General features: G+C 40.1%; 2 protein-coding genes across 20 annotated transcripts in view; both read right to left on the reverse strand.

Annotated features, from left to right (window-relative positions):
* Positions 1-1,904, reverse strand: part of SYNJ1 (synaptojanin 1) — an 89,108-nt gene extending 87,204 nt beyond the window's left edge. For 14 of the 19 annotated variants that reach the window (XM_081799402.1, XM_006741707.3, XM_081799420.1 and 11 more), the window contains exons 1-2: positions 1,789-1,904; positions 649-794 (exon numbers count right to left, since the gene is read on the reverse strand). In XM_081799402.1, the coding sequence (XP_081655528.1) occupies positions 649-794; positions 1,789-1,883 (241 nt within the window). In that variant the 5' untranslated portion in view covers positions 1,884-1,904. The other 5 variants (XM_081799436.1, XM_081799388.1, XM_081799435.1 and 2 more) reach the window with 3 other exon arrangements.
* A 6,023-nt stretch (positions 1,905-7,927) lies between these two features.
* PAXBP1 (PAX3 and PAX7 binding protein 1) overlaps positions 7,928-26,481 on the reverse strand; it is a 33,005-nt gene continuing 14,451 nt past the window's right edge. Inside the window, exons 9-18 of the mRNA XM_006741710.3 lie at positions 23,208-23,307; positions 23,005-23,120; positions 21,014-21,213; positions 19,863-20,007; positions 19,057-19,178; positions 17,797-17,873; positions 17,351-17,417; positions 13,109-13,255; positions 11,188-11,342; positions 7,928-9,109 (exon numbers count right to left, since the gene is read on the reverse strand). Of these exons, the coding sequence (XP_006741773.2) occupies positions 8,992-9,109; positions 11,188-11,342; positions 13,109-13,255; positions 17,351-17,417; positions 17,797-17,873; positions 19,057-19,178; positions 19,863-20,007; positions 21,014-21,213; positions 23,005-23,120; positions 23,208-23,307 (1,247 nt within the window). The 3' untranslated portion in view covers positions 7,928-8,991. The remainder of the gene's footprint in view (positions 9,110-11,187; positions 11,343-13,108; positions 13,256-17,350; positions 17,418-17,796; positions 17,874-19,056; positions 19,179-19,862; positions 20,008-21,013; positions 21,214-23,004; positions 23,121-23,207; positions 23,308-26,481) is intronic.

Consider the following 26,481-nt stretch of genomic DNA (forward strand, 5'->3'; position numbering starts at 1 on the left):
GGGTGCCTGGGTGGCTCAGTTGGTTGGGCGACTGCCTTCGGCTCAGGTCATGATCCTGGAGTCCCTGGATCGAGTCCCGCATCGGGCTCCCTGCTGGGCGGGGAGCCTGCTTCTCCCTCTGACCCTCCCCCCTCTCATGTGCTCTCTGTCTCTCTCATTCTCTGTCTCAAATAAATAAATAAAATCTTTAAAAAAAAAAAAAAAATGTAAGGGCCTCACCATAAGATACTCCAAAATATCAGATAAATAAATACTCTTGTAGTTCATTACTGTAACTGATATACAAGAAATCCTGTTCATTACAGCAAAAATGTCAAGCAAGCCTTTATGGGTTTATGTGATGTGATATAAACCGTAACAATAATTCTTTGGAAAGAAAGGTTTTCTTTAGGAACAGCCAAAGAACCCAAGAAAGCAAAAACCTATAACCAAACTTGCATTTCCCCCGCACCCCCAAAAGAAACCTGCAGCAGGGGGCAGAAAAGAAAATGGAAGTTTAAAATAAGGTTTGATGAAAAGAAAAAACATAATCTGCTTCAGGAAATACAGTGAAGGGGTTGTCAGGGTCTTCTCTATAGAATGGTTGAATCTGAACTGTTTCAAATCAAAACAGAGACGCGATCAGTTGGGCTATGACACATGACTTACAAAGCACAGCTACAGCCCCAGACTCGAACATGAGACATTCCTCCTTATGCCTAGTTTCCACTATGAGACTGAAAGGTGGGGGATCCAATTTGTGATAGATTCGAAATCCTTTGCTGAACGCCATTCTCCTTTCTTCAGAGGCAGCCCTGTGAAAACCAAGCAAAGCAAATGAAGCTAACGTTTCCTTCTGCAGCAAGGACTGCAAGGCATCCAGAAGTCCCTCCCTGCCAGGTTTTGATGGGGGGTGGGGTGGAAAAAAGGGGAGCTCAGGGAGAGAATGGTTTATTCCAAAAGATAAGCCGTCACTTCATTTTACCAAAAGGCCAGGGGAAAAGCTACCAATTCTCCCGGCAAGGCAACATAAGGTTTAATTACTCTAAGTCCACGAACGGTTTGGTTAAGATGAGTTTCCCGTTTACTTTGTTTACCAAAAAGGAAAGATTTTGAGCGTATTTCGTTCGGAGTTGTTTATCAGCTTCCTGCTTCAGGATTTGTCACTACGCTGAAAGGGGACAGATTCGGAAACTTCAAGCCGTTCCTTGGCCGGGGAAGGAGAGGAGGTGGGAGGGAAGGTTAACGAGCCTGCTTCAAAGCTCCTTAGGGGCCAGGAGGAGGGAAAGGATTATCCGACACGAACGGCTCTCCCGGGGGCGGCAGCGAAGGGCAAGGAAAGCGGCACAGGTTACCGCCGGCTGGGGGCACGGCAGGCGGGAGCCCGTAAATATGAATGGCCACCCGGGAAGACTCACGACACGGACCGGACCGGGGCTCCTCGGGGGTCCCGGACAGCCGACCGCCCGGGAAAGCGGCTCCTTCCCAGGGGGACGAAGCCGCCCAGCCGCCCAATCCCTCCATTATGCGCCAGAGACGATGACCCGGCGCCCAGACCGACTTGGTTCCTCTCCCGCGGACAGGCTGACAGCCGCTGTCACCACAGCCCCCGGCCCGACGCAGCGCCGCACGACCCCTAGTCTCCTCACAACCCCGCCCGCCCTCCCGAGCCAGGGCTGCCCGCGGTTGCCCCTCACCGTTCCCGCCCAGGCTGCGGCGCGGAAGGCTGCTCAGGAAGCGTCCGCCCGCGCGCCCAGCTGCCGGTGGGTCTGGCCGCGGCCGCTCCCCGCCCCCCGCCGGCTTGCTCACCTCTTCCTCCGGCTCCTCCTCCTTCTCCCGCAGCCGCCGCCGCCACAGCCGCCGGAAGCGTCACTTCCTCTCCAGCAGGCCCATCTCTTCCGCATTGCGCCGCGGCCGGGGGCGGAAGGCCCGCCCCTCGGGGGAAACGGCGGGGCGTCAGGAGGCAGGCCCCGCCCACTCCGAGCCTCCTTGCGGGTCCGAAATGGTAGGCTGCCTGCTGGCCTCCACGCGTAGCGACCTGCGCCTCCCTCAGGCGGCCTGTAGGCCAGGCCGCAGCTACAGGTCCGACCGCTGCGGAAGCGGGGACGAGGAGAATCGGCCTCCCTGGTCCCCTCGCGTGGGCTTTTCAGACCTTACCAACCCTCCCCGTGGGCGCCAGGGAGGGGCTCTGGGGAAAAGCTTTGGGGACCGGGTACTGATACGTGCCCAAGATGGGTGTCAGGACCACCCCCTGCCGCCCCCAGCGGCCTGACGGGCGCGGGGAGGGCTCGGGACAGCCAGCACGCCGGGCCATTCGGGCGGCGCCCGAAGAGCTGTCCATGGTGTCTCCCCGCGAACAGCGCCCAGTTCCTGTTCTGAGCATCTGGGTAGGTAGCGGGAGAAAAACTAATGCCTACTTTGGAGCAACTCTCTTGGCTGTCTTTTCTTCTGGAGTGTTCCAGAGCTCTCAGGAACACTATAGGAAAGACTGCTCAGCTGTACATATGGTGGAGAATCGAAGTCACAAACCAGGACCTCAAGACTGAGTTGAAACATGGCGGTACGGAGGCAGCTATGGTTGGCCCTGAATGGCGAATAGCTTTTGTCAACCATGGAATTTAATAACTAAAGGCGTCTAACCCTCTCATCTTCTCATTTTTCAACAAATCATACTACGGTGGCTAATATTAGTGTGTCCCACGGACTTTCCCTTCTCCTTCCACTTGATAGACCTAAATATGGGAATGAAGTCAAAGCCAAGAGGGCCAAAAGGAATTGAAATCCTGAAGAAACCGTTTCTGCTTGTCTTCGTTTTTTCTTTACCTCTTCCTCTTCTTGCTTTTATTTTAGCAGCGAAAGCAGAATTTAAATTTGTTACAGTGCACAAAATCACTTCCCCCTCTGGGCCTTGTCATGTGGCTTGATTTAACATTTCTTCATCCATTTTAGAGAAGCTGGACCCACCCTGGTTTCAGGATACTAAAGTAGCTATCATTCACTAGAAGAGAAGCCTTTTCTTTTCTAGGAGATATGCAAAGACACATTTAGTTCTGAGAACTGGAAAGGATTTCTCATTTAGTACTATTTACTTAGAAAAAGGTGTTTTGCTCTTAGTAGTGGTTACTGACAGCAGCCTCAGAATTAAACTTATATTAAGATTCTCTGCTGGACTGTGGTTGCTTCCTACCCCGCCCCCCCGCCGCCCCCAAAGAATCCATTTCAATTAGAGATTGCATTTGACAGAGGAAGTAAATGGGAGTGGGTGGGAATGGAAATTTTATTTGCCTATTCAGTTATAATGCCTCTCTAGCCCTGAAGGAATGCCAAATGTATGTACCAGAAAAACATATGGAAGGATATTGCTCCAGGAGAGATGTTGATGTTACTAAATACTTTGCTTGGGAGTTGCTTTTTATGTCAGCTGAGACCCAGGAAAGATAAGTTGTTAAAAATTACTGTTTCAAGTGGAATTGGAACCTGAAACCTAACTTGCCCACCCCTAACCTAGGATCAGTTCCACCATGGCTGTCTGAGGCCACACGGGGAACCCCTCCTTCTCAGAGTGTCATTTATGGGTGTTGGGCTCTTCTAGAAGCAGGTGTTCTGCCTATTTCTGGTTTCCTTTGATTTTGGATTAAGGAGATTAAGGTCAAAGTTTCTTGGTTCTGGGTTTGAATTGCTGTTTCTTTCTTCAGAATGAACTGGGGGGTGGGGGGAGATGGTAAGCAGGACTCTTATTCCTAGAGCTGTCCGAAGGCCAGGATTTTCCAAATCCTTTCAAAATAGATCATTTTAGTCATGAAATAAGCACATGCCCAGGGGTTGAAAACACAGGGCCATTTTACTAGTGACTTTTATAAAATGTTATTCCTTCTTTTTCTTGTCCCTCTTTACTATTTATACTTGTTACAGCACATGAAAAATAGCTGGACAAATTTTCATCAGATTTGAAGAGTGTGGGGAGGGGTGGTGGCTGACTTAAAATACATGTTAAGTGGCACACATAAACTTCTTACTGAGGTCTTAAGGGCCCACAGAGATGTGCTGACATCTTCTTAACCCTTGAAAATGAGCAGTGAGGCCTGTGTTAGGCTGAAAAAATTGCACATCCTAATCCCTGGAACATGTGAATGTTAATTTGTGGGGAAAACAAGTCTTTGCTGATGAGACTGAGTTAAGGGTTTTGAGATTATTTTGCATTATCTGGGTAGGCCCTAAATGCAATCACAACTGTCCTTATAGGGTAGCAGAGAGAAATTCAGACACACACACAGGCAATGTGAAGACAGAAGTAGAGACTGAGGAAGTGTGGCCACCAGCCAAAGAATGTCAGTAGCTACCTCTAGAAGCCACCAGAGAGAGTAGGAAGGATTCTTCCCTAGAGCCTTTGGAGGATCATGGCCTTGCCACCATCTTGATTTTGAACTTCTGGATCCCAGAACTGTGAGAGAATTTCTATTGTTTGAAATTACCCAGTTTGTAATAATTTGTTACAACAGCCACAATCAATACAAGTCTTATGTGTGTTCCCATCAGCAAAAACAGTCCCAAATAGATGATTCAAATATGAACTTCAATAGCTTCAACAAATTGAAGGCAAACACCCAGAGTTTTAAATGTTGATTTTTGACCAAATTATTTCTCCTATGGGCAATTCTACCGAGTTAAAATATGCACTCACCATTTCTATAAGTCAAAAACACTCATATAGGGACTATAAATGGCTCAATCTAATATATGTTCCCAGTACACTATACCTAGGGTTTATTAATTTAGAATGACTGATTATTCTAATAACTGTTTTTAAAACTATACCATGTTACACAACTATGAATTTTGACAGATGTCTAAAATATGAATTAATAGTAGGGTCTACTTTTCCTTATAGCCTGAATTTTATCAAAAATACTAGAAAATGTTTGGCAAACTTGGGGAATATTAAAAGCCTGATCCAGTTATCTTTAACAGGCTCTTGTTCAGGTTACATAGACTAGAGCTATATCAGGATTTGCAGAGAGCTACTATTATATAGAAAGGGATGGCTCCTGAGAGACAACACAGTAAGTTCCAAATAGCATAGCTATTTGCTTTGAATAAGTTGTAGTAGTCAGTGAAGAATAAGATTTTAAATTGGAGAAATGGAAACCTTGTAAGTAGAAAATATAGTAAGCTTGGGAGCAGAATCATTGTGAAAATAAAACTAAGCAAAAACTTCAAAGACTGAAAAATTGCTCACACATACCATAGGTAAGGACTGTGATGAACAGGTAACTTGTGTGTGCCAAAAAGTTTTCATTTGGAATAACAGACCAACTCAAGGGAGCTCAAGTGAAGGGGTTTGTTTTAATGACACAAAAGGATTTTCATGGAAACCACAGGACCTAAGCAATAGCAGGGCTCAGCCTCACTGAGATAAGAGCTGGAGGGTGTTCAACGGTCAACCCAGCTCTTCATCCCTAAGCAACAGGTGTCTCTGGAATTTCAACACCTAAGGCTACATGTGAAAAAAGGTAAGCTTTCATGGGCAAAGTGTTTTGGTAAAGTAGTTTAAAATGGCTTCTACAGGATTTGTCAAATCTTTCACCATGTGTTTTGAATCATCAAGCATAGGATATAAAGTATTTGTTTCTGAAGATCTTTTTAAGTAAAGGCCCCCAAACTAAGCACCACAGTATATCTTCCGAGACATGCTGTGCTAGGCCTTCTCATTGAGCTGGATGATTGAACATCCAAGCCCCTGCTGGAGTTAGGGCTGCCAGGGCTAGAGGAAAGCCAGAACAAATTACTAGGGCCTGGAGGTCCAGAAGCAGGCCAGGGGCTAGTCAACATTGCACATCAAAATCAATTCCACAGAACAATTTTTAGCCTGTCTGCCTTTGCCAGGTAGTCTGAAGACTCTGAGCAACTGTGAACCCAGTATCCATACACTTTCCATTTTGGAGGACAATCTCCAAAGCATTTTGGACAACAGCCTTATCAAAGCATAAGGCCTCCCAAACATTCAGACATATTACATCGTTCTCGCTACATGCAGAATTTCTGGTGTTTTAATTGTTCTTATTTTCATTTACTTGAAACGACAGACCAAAATGTTATAATTGGTGAATGGCGAGTCCCTTTACTATATGGACATTACCATGCTACAGATGAATTCTTGTAACCATACAGAACCACCATAGCGTAGCAACTTACGTGTTGCATTTTGCAGCTCTACAACATCTGACCATTTTTAGAAGGATTTCATGGTTTCAAGGGAAATTAGCATTTTTAAAAAATTTAAATCCAACTAATTAGCATATAATGTATTATTTGTTTCAGAGGTGGAGTTCAGTGATTCATGAGTTGTATATAACACCCACTGCTCATTACTGCCCTCCTTAATGCCCATCATCCGCTTACCCCATCCCCGCACCCAGAAATTAACATTTAAAACAAAATGAGGCATTTGTCAAAACTCATGGAACTGTATGCACTTAAAGAGGGTAAACTTTAATGTTTATAAATTATACCTTAATAAACCTGGCTTTAAAGAAACTAGGGAACTTTACATTTTAGGGTACTCTCATCATGAGGAAGGTGCTCACTGTGAGGTGGTGCAATCTGGGGCCAATTCTGGGTGATGAGATTAGCATCACTGCAGGTAACTATGGCTCAAGTTAACTGAAGCCCTCCTGGAGATGAAGAGGAACATACTGGAGAGATTAAAAGTTGGTATGGTAGACTTGAAATCGTGCCTCCCCAATCTCCCACAAGGAGACCCTGGGCACCACTGACTGAGCGCGGTAGGAAGACAAAAGCCAGCTCCTGGAGACCTAAACTCAGAACTGCAACTCTGGGTTGAGGAGTCCCTGTCAGCCTTGCTGAGACCTTCTTAGCCTTGCATCTGACACTGTAATTCCTGCCATCTCTGCTTCAGAGGTCATGCCCGCCTCATGACGATCTCGCAGTTCTCAGGCTCTCCCGGCTTCCTCCAGCTCCTTCTCCTTTCTCCCTCAATAATCTGCTGCTATCTCAGCGACTCCTCCCCAGACGACTGGAACTACTGGATATTTCTCTTCCTGCTCCCTTCGTTGGCTGAGGGCTGTTCTCTGGGACATTATCTGGTGGACGCTCCAGCCTGTTGCACAGGCCAAGAGAAAGCCCTCCGGCAGAGCCACAGGTGCCTGCAGGACACCAGCACATCCACAGGGATATGGGTGGGGCACCACCATCATGTGCTATAACATAGCCATCAGCCTTTATGACTGTGGTTTCTATTGCCTCAATAAAATAGCTTTCCTTTTCAAAAACCCTTCTCACCTATTTTGGAGTTATTTCAGGAGACTGATCCAAAAGGAAAAACTGAAGAAGCAAACCTTTAGCTTCATTAAAATGTCACCCTCTATTTATCTTTTGCCAATTCCCTTCATAAGAAAGGATGTACTTTAGCTATTTCAGGAACAAAACTTTTTCCAGTTGAGATAGGAGAACTACTTGTTTTACGCACACATCTATGCTGAATTCACCTTACATCAAGGTCCCTGTGTGGTATTCAAACCCATTCCTGAAACAAAAACAGCCTGAGAGATTGCATAGGATAAAGTCTCCCGCTTACTGCAAGAGTCCTTAAAAGTGGACAGGGGAAAAATCACCAGTCTAATGGGTTTGGAAACACAAATTTAAGGCACACATGACGTGCATGTCCTATGTATACATGTTTAAATGTTTTATTCTGTTGAAGTTCTCATTTTAATTCTATTTAGTAGGCTACTATTGTGTAACAGAATGAATATGTAGGGATAAGTAATGTTCCTACAATAAAGATAAAACTGACAATGCACTTAGAGTGCATGACACTGTTATAGATATTATTTGACCTGACCAAGGGTATGCACACTGATAGTCTCACACTATGTTAGAGTCATATGAAATGCTCTAAAATCAGTCACCAGCAAAATACAACAAAGGATCTATTTAAAAATTAATTTAATGCTTGGCTAAAGCTTAATTACATATATAATTATCAAACAATAGTCCTCAATTTCCAAAAAGTTCCTCTTTTGAAAATCACAGAATCAGAAAGCATAAACTTTAAAACAAGTTCTCTGAATATTTACAACATGGTATAAACATTATAGAAGACCAAGGATATTAAATTGCCTGGGTGTAGCTAATCAGCAAGGCGTATTCTTTATTGCATATATAACTCACATATGTGGGATTTTAAATAAAATGACAGACTACTAAAATTCAAATGCATGTATTTTTGTAAGCTGGTCAGGGGGTAAAATCATGAATGAGACAGGACAGTCAGCCCAAAACCATGCATTGAGGTTTGTGGGGCCATTTTTTCCAAAAGTTAAAACTTCTTTGTTCTTCTCAAAAATCTATGTTGCATATATTATTTAGAGTTCATATTAAACCCACATTTGACTGTAATGCTGATTCAAGGAAGAAAGTTTCCATTCACCCAATGACTAAGTCCACACTCAACTCTCAATTTTAAGGCAGCAAAGCTACGGTGATAGCAACTGCTAACCAAAAGGTGATGGACACTTAGTCACTTGCCAGCCCTTTTGTTGCAACTGTGTAGTAATTTCCCTAAGACAATTTGCTACTGAATAATTTTCTGCTGTTAGAAGGCTTACTCTGTAGAAAAACACCACAAATTTCCAGTGTGAAAGTAACTCCATGGTGGTATAAATATATATATGCATAATTACACAATTTACACTGCACACATCGTTTACAGAGGACAATTAACTGAGAGGGTTAATTTGAATGACCATATAAAATAGTTCTGTAAACAAAGTATGACAGGCAGTAAGGAAAACATTAATAGGCTTCCTAGAAATAATGTGAATTCCTTTCATTCCAAAGAAACTGCATTTAAGGACACAGTATTGAATATTAATAATGTTCTTTGTATTAAAACAAGAATCAATATTTTACAGTTTAAGAAACTTTACATATATACAAAATTTATACACTGGGAATGGTATTAAAGCAAACAGGCTTTTTAGTCTCACAGATCTATTTTCCTTCAATCAAAGACTTAAATTCTTTCACATTGTGGTCACTTGCAACTGACATAGCATGATCCAGAGCACGAACACTTGCAAGGAGTTTTACTATCTGTTTTATGTTTTCCCTAAAAAAGAAAAAAATGTAGCAATATCTTATTAATACAAAAGCTTTCAAAGGAAAATGTGTTATTGACTTTATGACCACTTTGAGGTTTGCAATCAATTTTTTCAAGCATACATTTTTAAAGAAGACAGAAATAAGCAAGCTATAGCAAGTAAAAAAATAAAATAAATTTGTCCATGTAAAACAAAACTTGTATATGTTTAAATGACTAGCCCGGAGACCAAGTGTCCACTTTCAAAAACAAAAACACAGCAAAAGTTCATTCAGATCTATGATTTTCACTGATATCTAGAAAGGAAAGAAAGGATATCTATTGCCAAACTACTTCAGAGCTCTGCCTCCCATTCCCTCCCAAACCAGAGTCCCAGGTCTTTCAGAACATACCTGGAACACAACTGTATTGGTGTGTATACATCCCCAATCCATCCACGAATCCAGCATAATCTCCACTTTTCCTAAATTCACTAAGAAAGCATAAGCTGGCTTCCTCTATCACCCCAGCTAGCTGTCATTCTGAGTAGTCCTCAAATTTCAGCATACATCAAAATTACCTAGAGGGCTGCTGAAACACAGATCACCAGGTCCCACCCCCAGAATTCAAATTCAGTAGGTCTGGGATGGGGCCTGAGAATCTGCATTTCTAACAAAGTTCCCAGGTGATGCTGATGCTGCTGATCCAGGCACCATTTTAAGAATGACTGTTTTAACAGTTAGTTTGAACCATGTGTGAGAAACAGCACACAGTGTGACATAATTAGCTGTCTCTTCTCTGCAAAATTGTAGCAAGCACCTTTTAGGGAAGGACTTTATTTGTAAAACTTTGTAACCCACATGGAACCTATTTCCTATTTTATGGGCTCTGAACACAGCAAATGCTTATATTAGGCGCTTAAGTTCTTTTCTGTAGAAAAGTAAATACCATTTGTTGATATTTAACTGCCCAACAAAAACAGTCAAGTACATATAAATCAAAGTTTAAAAAGTGAATAGGACTTATCTAGTAAGAAACACCGAGAAGAAATATCAGTGCCAAGAAATAACAACCAACAACAAAGTGACCCACACTAAAGACGAAATTAAAATATAAATCAAAATCACCTGCCAAAGAATTTTACCACTAAAATCTTTATATCTACTTGGTTTTTAACTTTATTGTAAGAGACAGCAAATTTTCTCAAGAAAATAAGGTTTTTTCATGGAAGGGAAATGAGGAAAAAGAAAATCGTTTTGTTAGTGGGGTATGACTGATGGTGTATATTCTGAAAACGGAAACTCTGACATTAGCAACAATATATGAAATGAAACTTTAAAAAAAAAGGGATAATGGTTCACTTATTCATTCCTTCCTTGCAACCCCTGGTAAAAATTATGTACAAGCTGCTCCCCAAAAATCATGAGTGATTTTTTTTTTTTTTTAAGATTTTATTTATTTGTGAGAGAGAATGAGAGAGAAAGAGCAGGAGAGGGGGGAGGGTCAGAGGGAGAAGCAGACTCCCTGGCGAGCAGGGAGCCCGATGCGGGACTCGATCCCGGGACTCCAGGATCATGACCCGAGCCGAAGGCAGTCGCTCAACCAACTGAGCCACCCAGGCGCCCCCATGAGTGATTTTTTTATCTTTAGTCTATCATATGGATACAGGAAAACTCCACACAGAGCACAAATGTCCCGAAACTGGCATATAACCTTTAATATACTTAAGTTTCAGTGACCAGCTTTTTGAGGGATTACATCTATATAATGATCCTCCAGAGATTAAGATCCATGACATTCTAAGAGCCTGAAATCTCCCCCAATTCTTCAAGGGAGGAGACGGAGAAAACCATGATTCATTCATTCACCTTAGAGCTGGTGCTCACCAGAAGTCCTTAATACTTCATAAATAACACATTGAAAAAAAGATTAGGTAATACTGCCAAAATAAAAAATAATGTGTCTTTTTGGTGGGTTTACCAATACCAAATCAAGGCACAATTTCAAGTAAAATATAAACATGACTCTAAGACATTTTAATAATACTAAATGTGACAAAAACTAAAGACTCTAGATCACCATTTCATTGAACAATTACAAAAAATTACCTTGCATTTCTTTTTTCCACATCGGAACATCCGATACTGTTTCTATAGATTGTATCTGCTAAGTGTACAAGGTATCGACAGAAGTTTTCTAACTGAGAAATAGTTCTTTCTCCTTTCAGGTTCATGAACCACTGCTTTGGGAAACAATTGATTACCTATGAAGAAGAAAGATGTAACATAAAATAGTTAAAACAAAATAAAGTATTTAAAAGTTGAGCCTAGACAAGGGGGATAATGTATGTAACTAGAAGACCTGCTATTGAACTATATATAGCCAATCGCTTTGAAGGGATATTCTTTTAAACCTGACTTTCCACATTAACTATACAAATATACCTGAATATATCTGTATTTTTAACTTCAACAGATAGGTACTCAAAACAAAAGATAAATAACCTTCAATATTTAAGTAAATTAGGGACATAAAATTGATAACCAAATGCTTCATTTTCCTGTCTTCCAGGAAGCCCTAAATGAACTGTATTTCCTTTTATCAGCAGCTTTTCATATAAAAGCATGTGCAGCATAAATACCACACTGTGGCTTCTCCCTATCCTGAACAATTCAGTGAGCAAGTATCCATGCTGGCCCAGAGTGGGGTCAAGAGAACACTGCACCAGGGGTGCAGCTTAGGGCAAGAGCCTAGGCAAGGTGAACAGGGCATGGTGTCAGTACAAAATCCAAGCAAGGTGAGGCTGATTCCATACGGAAGAGGGCAGTGTACTAGCAGGATTCAGTCAAGCGGGCAGAGAAGGCTCCCCATGAAAGAACCCAGGGATGCTTAGAAAAATGGCTGATTCCAAGCAAGCAGAAGATAAGCCCGGAACATCATGTGCCAGAAAGCAAGAAAGTGCTCCCCCAAAATGAGATGACATGTTACAAGGTCACAGAGGTCAACCTGAAGGGACTCAAATAAAATCTGGGACAGTTCCTGCCAAAGATACAGAATCTGAATCCAACCATGAAAATACCTAACAAACCCAAATTGAGGGACATTCTGCAAAATATCTAGCCCATCATCTTCAAAAGTGTCAAGGTTTCGTAACGGTCAGGGAAACACAAGAACTCTTCCAGATTAAAGGAGACTAAGGAAGACATGATAATTAAATGCCAAGAATGATCTGGGAACTTCTTTTACCAAGGATGTGATATTATTGACATAAATGACAAAACCTGAAGGGTCTCAAAGCTTAGGTGACCGTAATAGATATGTTGATGGTTACACTGTAATTATGTATAAGAACATCCATGTTTATAGGAAACAGACATGAAAGTATTTGGGGCAGGGGAGGATCATGTTAGAGACTTACTCTGACATGGTTGAGGGAAAAAACTTTGTATTGTACTTGCAAATTTTCTTTAATTTTATAATTATTTCAAAAAATATTTTTAAAAAAGAGAAATTGGGACTCCCTGGCTGGCTCACTTGGTTGAGCATATGACTCTTGATTTAAGGGTGGGAAGCTCGAGCCCCACGTTGGATATAGAGATTACTTAAGAATAAAATCTTTGAAAAAAATAATATAAAAAGATGAATCTCTGTAACTCCCATAAAGTAGAAAACAAAATAAAAATTATTTCTTAAATGAGAGACTACTGTTGTAATAACACTCAAAATAGCATTTCATCCAACTGTTAAAAATGTATTATTCTGATATTAAAACTTTCATTAATACCTACCAAATAATGATATAACAGATGGATAGAAGGATAGATATAAAATGTTACAGGATACATGTTTATGTAAAAAATGCTGAGGGGGTTCAGAACTACCTGGGAGGCAAACTGACTGTCAACATTACACCAAGGTCAATAATCAAAGGGGTTTTCATAAAATTCTAAAATCTCTCTTCAAATAAAGAAAACTTAATCCATTTTAATTTACATCTTTAAAAACTGTAATATGTGTCATTTAACTCACATTTTGGGCTTTTTTGATGCTGTCATCTCCATATTCTGAATTCTGAAAAGCCATGAGAATGTATCTATTTAATAAACCATCTATTGACAACTCCTGAAGAGTTTTATTTGAGAAAATGCCATACCACTGAAGAAAATTCCCTAATAGCTAGAAAGAGAAAAGAAAATTATTTTCCCTCAGATTGAGATACAATTAACACATAACATTGTATAAGGTGTACAACATAATGATTTGATCTAAGTATATATTGTGAAACGATCACCACAGTTAGTATCCCTCACCTAACTAAATTTTTTCCCTTGTGATGAGAACTTTTAAGATCTACTCTCTTAGCAACTTTAAATATACAACACGTTATTATTACCTACAGTCACCATGTTGTACATTACACACACAGAATTATTTTATCTTGTAACTGGAAGTGTGTACTTTTGACCCCTTTCACCTAGTCCTCCCACCCTGGACTCCCCACTTCTGGCAACCACGCATCAGATCTCTGTTTCTAGAAGTCTGGCTTTTTTATAAAAAGAAAGACTATTCCAAGGCATTGTTAAACAACTAAATTAAGTCAAAGAAAATAATTACAGAGTAAAACACCTTATGAAATACAGTGGACCATGTTTTGCCAAAGTACTAATTAACAGGGTCCAAATGTTGCCTCAAATGACTGAGAATTTGAATTTTAAGCTTTAATTAATTAAAATTAACTAATTAAGACATAAATAGCCACACGGGGCTAGTGGCTACTTTATAGGCCAGTACAAAAACAGAACATCTTCCATCATAATAGAAAGTACTACCAGGCAAGTGCTGATCCTTCGATAAATGTCCTTCATTCAAAATCATGCTTAAGTGAGTCCTACAACCATCCACAAAAAGATGGAAATTCCCTTTTTGACTACAACACTGCATGTTTACCAGATCTCATGAACCTGAACTGAGCTATGTCTCTTCAATAGCTCAAGCTACTAAAGTTCAGTACACACAAAATAGAGGCCATTATTACGCAGTCACATTATTATAAAATGGGAGTTCCCAGCCCATCCCAGCATAAAAATTCCCAAGTTTCTCAGTATTTCTCAACTCAGTAAATGTTAACATTATCCAACCAACTGATTAGGCCGGAAACTTCGAAGTCGTTCTTCACCTCTCCCTCCAGTTGTTTGACCCCACCTCCATCCATTGTGTCCATTTCTCTCAGTTCCTGTTGCCACCTCCCCTAATCCAAGCTGCCATCATCTCTTTCTGGACCTCACAGTTCCTCAAGTGATTATGAGCACTAGCTCTGGAGTAGTCTTTCTCAAGCAGGGTTCTATGAGAGAAATAAAACCTACAGAAAATGATTTGAGTGACTCCTTAATTTTCCCAAAGATGGTACAGAGCAAGTACCATTCTAGACACAGGGAAAAGAGAATTCATTATGCTCAATGGCGGACCTAGGGCATTAGGTATTGATTATTTCACGGACCCCAGCTGAGAAGAGCTGCTCATCAGTCAGAACTGGCCTCAATTAGACTCCCATTTCTACACTGAACAAAGGAATGACTCTGGGCTGGTTATTCTGTGCCTAACTGTCCCAGGAGTAGAATGAGAACAGTGTCTAGTTATAGGCTACTGTGACAATTCAACAAGATAAACAACAGTGTGGCACAGTGCTTAGCACACAGTACATCCATAATAAATTTTCATTATTACTATCCTTACGTGCTTTGATCCATTATCCACACAACAGCCAGAGTAATCTTAAAAATGGCAATTTGTGCATGTCCCTTCCATGACCAATATTAATTTTCAACAAAGGTATACAAGCAAGTCAATAAAGACAGCCTTAGCATTATTTATAATAGCCAAATTACGGAAGCAGCCCAACTGTCCATCGACCGATGAGTAGATAAAGATGTGGTTACACACACACACACACACCCCAGAATATTATTCAGCCATCATTAAGGATGAAATCTTGCCATTTGCAACATGGATGGAGCTAGAGAGTATAATGCTAAGTGAAATTAAGTCAGTTAGAGAAAGACAAATACCGTATGATTTCACTTATATGTGGAATTCAAGAAAACAAATAAGCAAAGAAAAAAAAGACAAAAAAAGAAACAGACTCAACTATAGAGAACTGATGGTCCCCAGAGGGGAGGCTGGGGGGGGGGGGGGAAGTGATGAGTGAAACAGGTGATGGGGATTAAGGAGTACATATATCATGATGAGCACAGGGTAATGCAAAGAATGGTTGAACTACTATACCGTACACCTGAAACTAATATAATGTACGTCAACTATACTGGAATTAAAATAAAAATTTTAAAAATTAAAAAAAAAAGATATCCTTTTCAATAAACAGTTCTGGAACAAATGAAGTTCAATCCAGGCCCCACACCTTATATAAAAATTAACTCAAAATGGATCATGGACTTATATGTAAAACCTGAAACTACGAGCTATCAAGATGAAAGGACAGAAGAAAAACTTTGTGGTCTTGTGTCACGTAAAGATTTCTTAGATATGACACCCAAAGCACAACCCATGACAGGAAAATGTGATAAGCTGGACATCATCAAAATGAAGAACTTCTGCACTTTGAAAGACTATTAAGGGAATGAAGACAAACCACACAGTAGAAAAGTAAAACTCTCTACAAATCATACGCCTGATAAAGAATTTGTATCCAGAATACAGAACTCAAAGCTCAGTAAGACAATTTTTAAAAACGCAAAAGATTTGGGTGCCTGGGTGGCTCAGTTGATTAAGCATCTGCCTTCAGCTAAGGTCATGATAATAGCGTCCTAGGATCCAGCTTCGAGTCCCTGCATCAGGCTCCCTGCTCAGCAGGGAGTCTGTTTCTTCCTCTCCCTCTGCCCCTCCCCCTGCTCTATCTCTCAAATAAATAAAATCTTAAAAAAATGCAAAAGATTTGAACAGGTACTTCACCAGAGAACATATACAAATAGCAAATAAACACAGGAAAACATGCTCAACATCATCAGTCATTACAGAAATACAAATTAAGGCTGTAATAGGACACCTCTACACAGCTAGTAGAATGACTTAAAAAAAAAAAACAAAAAAAAACACTCCAAAACTGACAATACCGAGTATGGTATGTGGTGAAAATGAGGGATAACTGGATAACATTAATATGTTGTTGATCTGAAAACCAGCTTTTCGTAGGTATTTACCCAATTGAAATGTAAACTTACATACCCAGAAAAGGCCTGTATGCAAATGCTTACAGCAGTTTTAATTCATAATCACTCCAAACTGGAAAAAATCCAATATTCCTCAATTGGAGAATGGATTAAAAAAAAAATAGCAACTTGTGGTATCATCCACCTTACAAAAGGACTACTACTTAGCAATAAAAGAAATTAACTACCAGTAACACATGACAACACTGATAAATCTCAAATGCACTATGTTAAGTAAATGAAGCCAGACTGTAAATAATTCCATTCATTAGGCACTCTTACAAAGAAAACCACAGGACAAGGAAAAGGGGTGGCCATGGTGCAGGGGTGGGCTTGACTACAAAGGGATATGGGGAAATTGGGGAGATGGTAGAAGTGTTATGCATCTTGATGTGGGTAGTGAACACAGGTCTATACGTAAATTACAGCTCCTATGTCCTCTGGGAAGCTAGCTCATCTCCTAACTCCAGCCATTTTGGACTTTTCTCAGTTTTTCTAGAATATGCTGCTCATCCTCAGCTCAGTACCAGCTCCTATTCTTCTGGTCTAATGATCTAAATAGCACTTCCCCAGGGCAGTCGGGGATCTTCTGTGACTCACCAGTCAAGGGCTCTGTGCCCTTGTCATATGCGCCCATAGTACCTTGAATTTCTCCTTTCAGGATTCATCACACCTGAGATAATAATACTGGTTTGCTGTCAACTATGCTGGATTAACAACTCCACGAAGGCTCCACTTCTATCATATTCAGTGCTGTATTCCCCAATTTAGAAAAGTAATTGGTACTCTACTCGCTGAATAAAGAACTGTGGCTTAGCAAGGCATTTCGCTGGCTAGCTTAGACCTTGCTTTGGAACTCAATACATTTTCTCGTGTGGAAACATCACACCTGAATAAACTTTTGGAATAAGATTAGTTTGTAAAATGGAGTTTGTATACAGATATCAATCTAAGCCTATAGATTTACTTAATCAAATTGCAAAATACCTTCCGAAATATATGTGTCAAAGAAAATCTGAAGTCTTTTAGATAACCTAGAGACACATACCTTAACTGAAGACCAAAACTGTCGTTGAAAAAACAAATAAGGCCCAGAATTTTTATTTTCCAAGACACTAAGAAAAAAAGAGAAAAATGAGCAAATATTTTATATGTTAAGTGCCATCTGATTTCTGGAAAAGAGTTCTACAAGTAAAATAGCTTAACAAAAGAATTAAGTAATTTTTCAAATTTTCAAATAATTATATTCCAGAAGTTAGGTTTTAAAAGAAAATGGAAATTTACTGTGAGATACAAAGAGAGAACAAAAAGCATTATTTGCTTTATTTTGCTTAAGGGAACAATTTCCCCACTGAGCTAGTCTCTTTGGGTTACATGCTGAAAAAGGTAAAGTTTGTATTTCAGGCTACCTTTAGCTTTTGTAGAACTTAAGAAGCCTTCTCTGGAAGATAATGGAGAATATTATCATCTTTAACATTCTGAAGAGTTACTTACTTTTTGGGATATAAGGGCATGAAAACATCATCATCTAAAGTTCTCCTCATTCTTAATAAGAGTGCTTTTAGGTACACCTAAAGAATTAAAAACAGAGAACACATTTTAATAAGAGTTACGATAAAAATTAAATTTTAAGAAATAAAAAGCCATATTCTAAATCACTGAGTATTCAATTTCAAGTCAACAGCCTTCTATTTTTTACCTTCCTCACTGAAGGCATTAAGGTCTTTAATACTCTAGTTCAGCCCTCAACTACCAGGCAATGAAGCCACTTAGAATCTGTAAACCCTTCAGGCTATATACCACTAAGATTTAAAATCCGACACATAATCTGGTTCTTCTCAAAATGAGATCAGTGAAAATGATTGTGGAGAGCACCTTTGCTGGGGGACCTGAGTGGCTCAGACAGTGAAGCTTATGCCTTCGGCTCAGGTCATGATCTCAGGGTCCTGGGATCGAGTCCAGCATCGGGCTCCCTGCTCAGCAGAGAGCCTGCTTCTCTGTCTCTCTCTACATCCCCCACTATGCCCTCTCTGTCTCTTTCTCTCAAATAAATAAAATCTTAAAAAAAAAAAAAGAGCACCTTTTCTGTCTAAATTGCTTACCTAAGAAGGCCCAGAGGGATGGCAACAATCTGAAGTTTGAAAACTAGTTGTTTTACATGCTATTCAAATGTCTGAGCATTTAAATCACCAATGGTTACCTATTCTAGTAGTTTTACATTTTTCTTTTTCCAAAAAAACCCAAAAAACAAAAACCAAAAAACAGTTCTTAAAGGAATGTTTAATTAGTGGGAAGTGGGGAGGTGAGAAGAATGAGAGGCTACCTGGAGTAATGACATCACCTTGCCAGAGAGAGTTGAAAATTAAAAACGATTATCTCAACTCTTGTATATTTCAGCCTATAAAGGACCAGATGGTCTGAGGGAATGGGATTTTCTGGCAAGCCTTAGAACATAACCACTCATTCCCTCAACTCTTGCTCATTTTTTAATTTTTTTTTAAGATTTTGTTTATTTTAGAGAGAGAGAGAGTGCACGCACGCATGAGCAGTGGAGAGGGGCAAGGGGAGAGGGAGAAGCAGACTCCCCACCAAGCAGGGAGGTGGACGCAGGGCTCAATCCCAGGACCCTGAGATCATGACTTGAGTTGGTAGCCGCTTAACCGAATGAGCCACCCAGGTGCCCCAACTCTTGCTCATTTTTGAAAGGAGAGGGGAGGAAAAAAAACGTTCACATATAATAAATCATTAAATTACCTGTGTATTTTTGTTTTCTGCATTCACTACTGAAGGATATCCATTTATCAATTTTAGTGTAATTCCAACCATTCTTGAAGTCTGTGTTGTAGAAAAAGGGTCCCACATATTTTCAGCTATTACTATAAGAGAAAAGTAGAATGTGTTCAGATATAGAAGTAAATTGCAGCTGACTTAAATCTGCTGTCAAGCAGTCCTCAACTTATAAATGCCAATCCTGACTTACTTTTTCTCTTTCTAGAGTATAAGCTCCACTCTTCTTTGTCCTCTTAACTGTGGGAATGTTGAGGATTAGGTAAATGTGGGGAGAGCATAGATTCATTCTATTTTCTGCTGCTGGGTGATAATAAAGATTGGCAAGGAAGGGAGGACTTCTGTATCCTAGGAGATGTCCCAGCATCAAGATTTCCTAACTAAACTTGAAACTTATTTTTAATATTTTAAATAGGTTCCCATACCAATGATTCCTAATCTTTTTTGAGAAATTAACAGAAGTAATGAAATTGCTCCCCAGGAAAATGCATATCCCCCTGCCAAAACTATGTGTTCAGTTTTGCTTCAGGTCGTGTTTAAGAGTCTCTAAAATTCATCTATGGATCAATTACTGCCCCCAACTCCAGGCCCACCCCAGGGTGGTCTTCAAGTCCTAGGTTAAGAGATGTCCACCCTTTAGCCATCTCTGGACCCGGTGGTTACTTTATCATTTGTAATATAACTTCTATGAGGAAATACGCTCTGGTTAAAAATTCGTAAAAATAGATCTGGAAAACCCATGTGTTTAAATGTTCAAATTCAGAAATCTCTACCTGTTAGTTTAGGAAGAATCACCTTTTCCACAATGGTAGGCAATAGTGCAACATCTACATCATCTTTCTCTTGCTCTCGCTCTTCACAACCATAAAAGAGCAAAGATTCAAACCACAGCATATTCTCAAAGTCACGACATTTTGCCTAGAAAAAAGAATATTACAAGCGAAACATTTCAAATGCTTGCTATTTCTGCCTCTAGCCATGGTAAGAGTAACAGGATTTAACCTTCAGCCGTAAACAACTAAAGACTAGACAAAATATATGAAACATCCATTTTCAGACACTGGACACAGGCAGGAGAGGACTATGGCCCCCGAAAGGGAGAGAATCAACGGAGGCGAGCCCCTGGTGGGAGATGGCAGGCAGAACAGTCTCGCTCAGATGTGGAGACAAGCACTGGAGCTCAGGGAGGCTGAGAAAGCTGGAAGCCGTGGGGCGGAGGAGGGAGTGACCCAGAAAAAGAACTCCAAAACGCACACAAGTCCCGCTGAGCTCTGCTGTGTACTAAGACACACATGCACAGGGTGAAACTCCACAAGGTCTGGCAAAGACCAACTGAGAGCTGGGGGCCAAAAGGTTCAGTTTTGTTCAGTCGTTTCAAGGGCTCCGACCTCAGCCCTCTCCTTACGGTTTACACATCCAACCCAGCCCATCTCACTCGTGCCCATGGCTCCGTCCACACGCAGGTAACCCCCCAAACCCTCTCTTAAACATGACCACTGAACGTATATAGGACCCTTATATACCAGGCCATCAGGTCCTTGACTGCACCTCTTATATTTATCAACTTGTCTTATTCTCCCAATTTCCATTACCCCCGACTCAGTTCAGGTCCTCATTTCACATCCACCTCACTGAGCTTTCCCAGGAGGTTCTAAGTTTTTCTAGGATCAAAGGACCAAGGTCTGATTATTCATTCATGTTCATATCCCAGTGTCACTACACGTAATTTTAGTTGACTGAGAAAAGCATTGCCTGTAACCTGAAAGTAACCAACGATTCTCTTGAGAAGGAAGGGAGGGTAAAAGATCATGACATCATACAATTTGTACTGGAGCCCTGTGCCTTACCTCCCCCCGAGCTTTGAGATGAAAATTACCCAGGTCCCACGTTATATTGCTTTGTACTAGTGACACACGCCACTCACCTCAAGGGGCGTCCAAGTGAGAAGCTGCAGCCGTATAAGGGGGTTGAACAGCTTTGGCAAACAAAGGCCGATGTAAGCATCCTTGTAGGACAGATAGTATTTTGAACGCCATGCCTCAAACTGGGATTTAATACAGTCGATTGAATAGAAACTTTCAAGGACATCTTCAAAAACCTTGCTGGACTCCTTTGAAATGCGATCTAAACACAACAATAAAAACAACAAAAATCCCACAGAGAACCATAATTTAGTATGTAGTAGAAAAAAAACCAATTCAGTATTTTCGGCGTAGCTTCAGTATCAGTCAGACAGGCTCATTACAGAGAAATCATTATTAATTACTACTTAACAGAAAGCATAAACAGAGTAAGTTTAGGTTTCAAATGTCTATTATGCAAACCAGAGTGCAGGCAGTGTTCATTTGCACGGCTGCAATATGTACCATTTCTGGTGCCCAGAGTTTAGTTAAATCCCACCTGTCCCCCAACAAGTCAGTTCAAATTTCAGTTACTATGGATATTAACCATGAGTAACTACATGAAGCAATTGCTCTTCAGTCCACAAATCACTGTATAAATATCAAATGTGCATCATGATCAGTGAACAATCATACTACTTTTTTCAAAGTCTGTCGGTGACAGCAAGAACGGACATAGACAAGTATGGCAATGGAGGCTAGGATCTTTAAATGGAAGGTTCTTTGATGCCGCTGATGACTTGGGAATCTTTATAACGGAGAAACCTAGTTACGACAACTTACTTGTCAAGATCAATCTTAACACCACTAATAGTGGGACAATCTAACATTCGCCATCTGACATTAATGCAATAAGCAGCAGCATCTTATATGAAGTATTCTTGCCAAATCAAAAGCTTAACCTCAATCTAATCAAGTCTTCAGACCTAAATGCCAGCTTACCCAGAAATAACAGTGAATGGAAAAACAAATTAATACTATGAGGAAACAGACAAATTTAGAATGTAGGAAGTTCTGCAAGGTAAGTGGCCTGGTCTCTTCAAAAACTTAATGTCTTAAACAAACAATGCGGATGTGTATATGTGTAACGTACTCATGGACATTCATTAATTCTAGGGGGAAAAAACGTAACAACCAAAAGCGGGGCAGGAAATCTCATGTGGATCCTAGTTTGGAAAATACAGAATAATCCACAAAAACAGTCCCAAGAGTTTTATTCTGGGGGAACTGCTATTAAACAGACACAATATTAAGAACTTTTAGTTAAACATGCTCAAGTGTTTAAAGTGTCATGGTGTCTACAGGTTACTTTCAAATGGTTCAACAACACACACACACTCACACATCCCTCAAAAAATTAAGGCAAACTTGGTTAAATGATGGTAAGAACTGTTGAATTTGGGTGACAAGTATATGGGTGATCACTGTGCTATTCTTTCCAATTTCTGTTTAAAAATATTCACTATGAAAAGGTGGGAGAAAAATAGGCTTCTCCAACTAAGTTCCAAATGGCTTGCAGCCGATATAATTCCAAATAACCACAACCAACGGTGGCAAATAAAGATTTCTGAAGACCTTTCTAGAAATGCCTGGCACATAATAGTATTAACTATTCCTCTTGGTTGAAATTATTCAGGACTCCCCAAATCAGGAGTTTACTTCAGGGCTGAGTGTCCCATGGCCGAGCTCTACCATCCTAGGACAGGATGCATTAGGGCTATCCTTGGGATCTGGCACATTTTTTTTTTTTGGTCACTTAAAATTCTATGATTCTGAAGAGTAGTATCATTCATTACGCAAGTACTAAATAAAGCCGGTGACGAGGTGTCACCACTATTCTGAGAATTCATCATTATATGCAGTTAATAAAAATGGGTACAAGTTTTTACAATTAAGAAAAAAGTGGCTGATTCTAATTCAGAGGCCACAAAACTTCACACCATCTCCTGGTAAAAACCACACCCAAGTAGAAACCAAAGTGGCAATGAATCTCATTTCCAAATAAATGTCTAACCTTTCTCCAGATTGAAATTTGTAATATCTGTAGAAGTTTCTTCATCATCACTGGAAAGGCCTTCAAGGTGATCTGCCATCTTACCGGTTTGCTCTCTGGCTTGTCTCCGACGAGTCCTAAATAACAAACATCATGTTCCCAAACCAGATAAAAGACAGTCCTCCCTTTGCAAACAAAGCAACAGCAAGCATTTTTAGAATTACCTCCTGGCCTCCCGTTCTGCAATCCTACGTTTTGCATGCTCTTGATACAGTGCCCGATCTCGCCCAAAGGAATCGAGATTTGGTGCCATCAGAGCTTTATCTATAAAACAACGATGGTTAAAATTAAAAGTCTTCCTTCAATAATCTTGAGGAAAGAGTTTGCACAGAATAAGCCATAATGATAGACCGTTTGCTAATCTCAACGACAGGATTCTGCGGTAACTGGTAAACCAGATAGTTTTCTAGTTTAGAGCAAATCTCAGTATTATGCCGTGTTCCCATGAAAAGGAGTAGAAAAATAAATGGAGAGTTCAATAACCCTAAACAAAAACAACTGGGCTTAATCACTTTTTATATCTACTTGTAACAGAACTAACTAATTGATGCTATCAGGATGACCAAATAAATTAAAAATCAAAATTACCTGTGCAAAGGGAAAAATAATAGATTACTTTTTAAGGAAGAAGTTAAGCATCACATGTTGAATGATATGACAGAAAAGAAACATGGGTAGGAAGGATGAGAAAACAGCTTTGTTTCAGGAATTTAATAATTTATCCTATTTATTCTAACTTTGCTGTGTAGAAATTTTTTCTCATTACTAGTTCTAGAGCAAGGGCAGAATCAACATATAGACTGAAAACCAGATCTAAGAGGACCACCCTATGCTTTCTCCAACACTCTTTCAAAGCACAATTCCCTTACTTCTTTTTTTGCTTCCTATTTCCTGTCTCTTTTTTTAACGTTCTAGGGCAATTTTCTAGCCTTAGCTTCCAACCTTCCTATTTAAATTTATATTTCAGTTACCATATTTTTAATTTCTAAGAGATGGCTCTTACTCTGAGAATACTCCCTTTCTACAGCATCCTCTACTTCTGTCACATGTACGGCACCTCCTATTACCTCCCGAAGGGTATCAAGTCTATTTTATATTTTCTTCTACGGCCTGCATGGTCTTTGTTTCCTCAGTCCCTTTGGTTCTACTGCGTGGGCTGCTCTATGATCAGTAACCACCTCATATAAAAGAACGAGACTGCTAGTTCTACGGACAAAGGTGGGGGGAATCTACCAGAGGCCTCTCCATCCAATCCCCGGGACAAAGTCTTCTGTTGGGGGCTTCTCGGGGTCTTTTCTCTGGGCCCATTCTCTCTCTCCAGAGAACAGTCCTCTAATCTCTTGTCTAGGGCAGGAGGAAGAGTGAGGGTACCATCTGCATGCAATACTTCCCTCATTTCTACATTTAGAATACAGAAGATATTCTGTAAGACGGGGATTGTTAACAGAAGCAAACAACCCAAGGGACAGGATGCGGGGAAAATCATACATAAAACAAAAGACATCGATTCAAGGCTTTTGCATATTTCTTCCCCGATATCAGAGATGTGCCGCCAACAGCAGCAACAGAAAAAAACAAACCCAAAAATTAGCCCTCTACTTCAGTGTATCCTAACTATCATCGACCCAACTATTTTTAAAAGCTGACTTTCTGAATTGTTCATTCAGACTTCAAAATCGCTCTGACATCAGGAAGGATGTTCCAGAGTTCAGCAATTATAAAGAAAGATGAGTATGGTAAACAAGAAAAATGCCCCTATTGTACTTCAACTGTGAGTTCACACACCACAGGTGAATTAGCTAAAGTCCCAAACCATAGAAATGATTCCTGTCTCTTTAAGAGGTATCCATCATTAAAGAAGTATTTTAAAGAATACTCATTGCTATAATAAATACTTAAAATGTTGCTATGTTTATTAGATTCTATAGTATAAGGGAGATATGAGAGAGTAGATGACTCGAGGGATAGCCTCCATCACTTCTCTAAAACTACATGCAGTAATTGTGGTAAGTGTTCACAAATCTCAACAGATGAATCTCAGGGTTTTTTGTTTCTTTAAAAAAAGATCAGAAATGGAAGTGATACTTCAGTGTCCCATGTAATTTTCCTCAAACCTCTGACAATGAATACTCCTCTCCAAGGCAGTATTTTTCACTTTCTCATTACTTTTCAATTTTTTTCCAACTCTCCATCTAATTAACATACATCATTCAACCTTTATTTCTACTATCATGTAAGTAAATAGCTTCAAATTATAAGGAACAGATAATAGGCAGGAAAAGGTATCTGATGAGATGCACAGCTCATACAAACCATTTAACTTAAAAAGGAATTACTTCCCTTCATAGGTTACCTGTAATCTGCCCCAGAAATCTGGTTCTGCCTGGATCAAAAGTGATCTGGAAGGCCTGCATTAGTCATCTAGGTGCCCAATATGGCAATAAACCAATTTAAGTTTGTGTGGCAAAAAGAGGAGGTCAAAGCCAATCATATGGCTCACATGTGAGTCTCACTCAGCTCTGAGGGCCATATTACCACCTCTTTACAATGGTCCAAAATCCATCCTGCACACAGGATGCCTTCTCAAGGATCCAACATCTAATTTAGGGGACACCCAGTAGGACAAAGCACTGTCTTCAGAAAGAATAACACGAGGGGCCTTTGCACTTGGATCACCTGAGGTGATTGTTTAACAAGAAGATACTGGTCACTATCCAAGACCTAGCAAAAATCTCTGGGGATAGGACCAGGAAACCTGCATTTTAAATTAGTATTACAGGTAATTGTCATGCATACTTCATTTAGAACTGCTGACACAGGGAACAAAGAGATGACAAAAGAAGCCACGAGAAATCCATGCTGGGAAAATTCCTAGCAGAGCACCCAAGAATATGGAGCATAATGGAAAAACGGAATTAAAAGGTTTAAAACTTCTGGTTAAAGAATCTCAGCTAAACTATTTAATAAGGTTTCCAATTAATTTCGGTTTTCCATAACACATCTCATAATGAAAGGAATATAAACTGAATTTCTGAACTTTTACATTAAAATTTCAAGAATTGGAGGCAACTGACTTATTAAAAAAATCCAGTATAAAAGGCAAACTAGAGAACAAAAAAATTTTGCTTTTCTCCAAGACATGAAGCTCAAAAATCCCCTAATCTTGGAGTTGTATCCTTTGTTATGTCATTAAAACCCCCTTTCGGTATTTTCCTAGTCCCCAAACTCAGAATCTTTCACTGTGATCAACAACAGCATCTGTACTGGTGTTATGAACAGGATGAAAATGCGGGGGGGGGTGGGGGGGGGTGGAGATCAACTGGGGCCAAATGATAGTGGTTTTAAGATAAAACACTGAAAATATTCTTCTCTACACTCTAAGGAATGAAAAAATATGTCCAAAGAAGAATAAGATTGATAGAATATCAGTGCACATTT

This window comes from Leptonychotes weddellii, chromosome 1 (assembly GCF_054177405.1).
Source record: "Leptonychotes weddellii isolate Sample4059 chromosome 1, ASM5417740v2, whole genome shotgun sequence".
NCBI classification, from domain to species: Eukaryota; Metazoa; Chordata; class Mammalia; order Carnivora; family Phocidae; genus Leptonychotes; species Leptonychotes weddellii.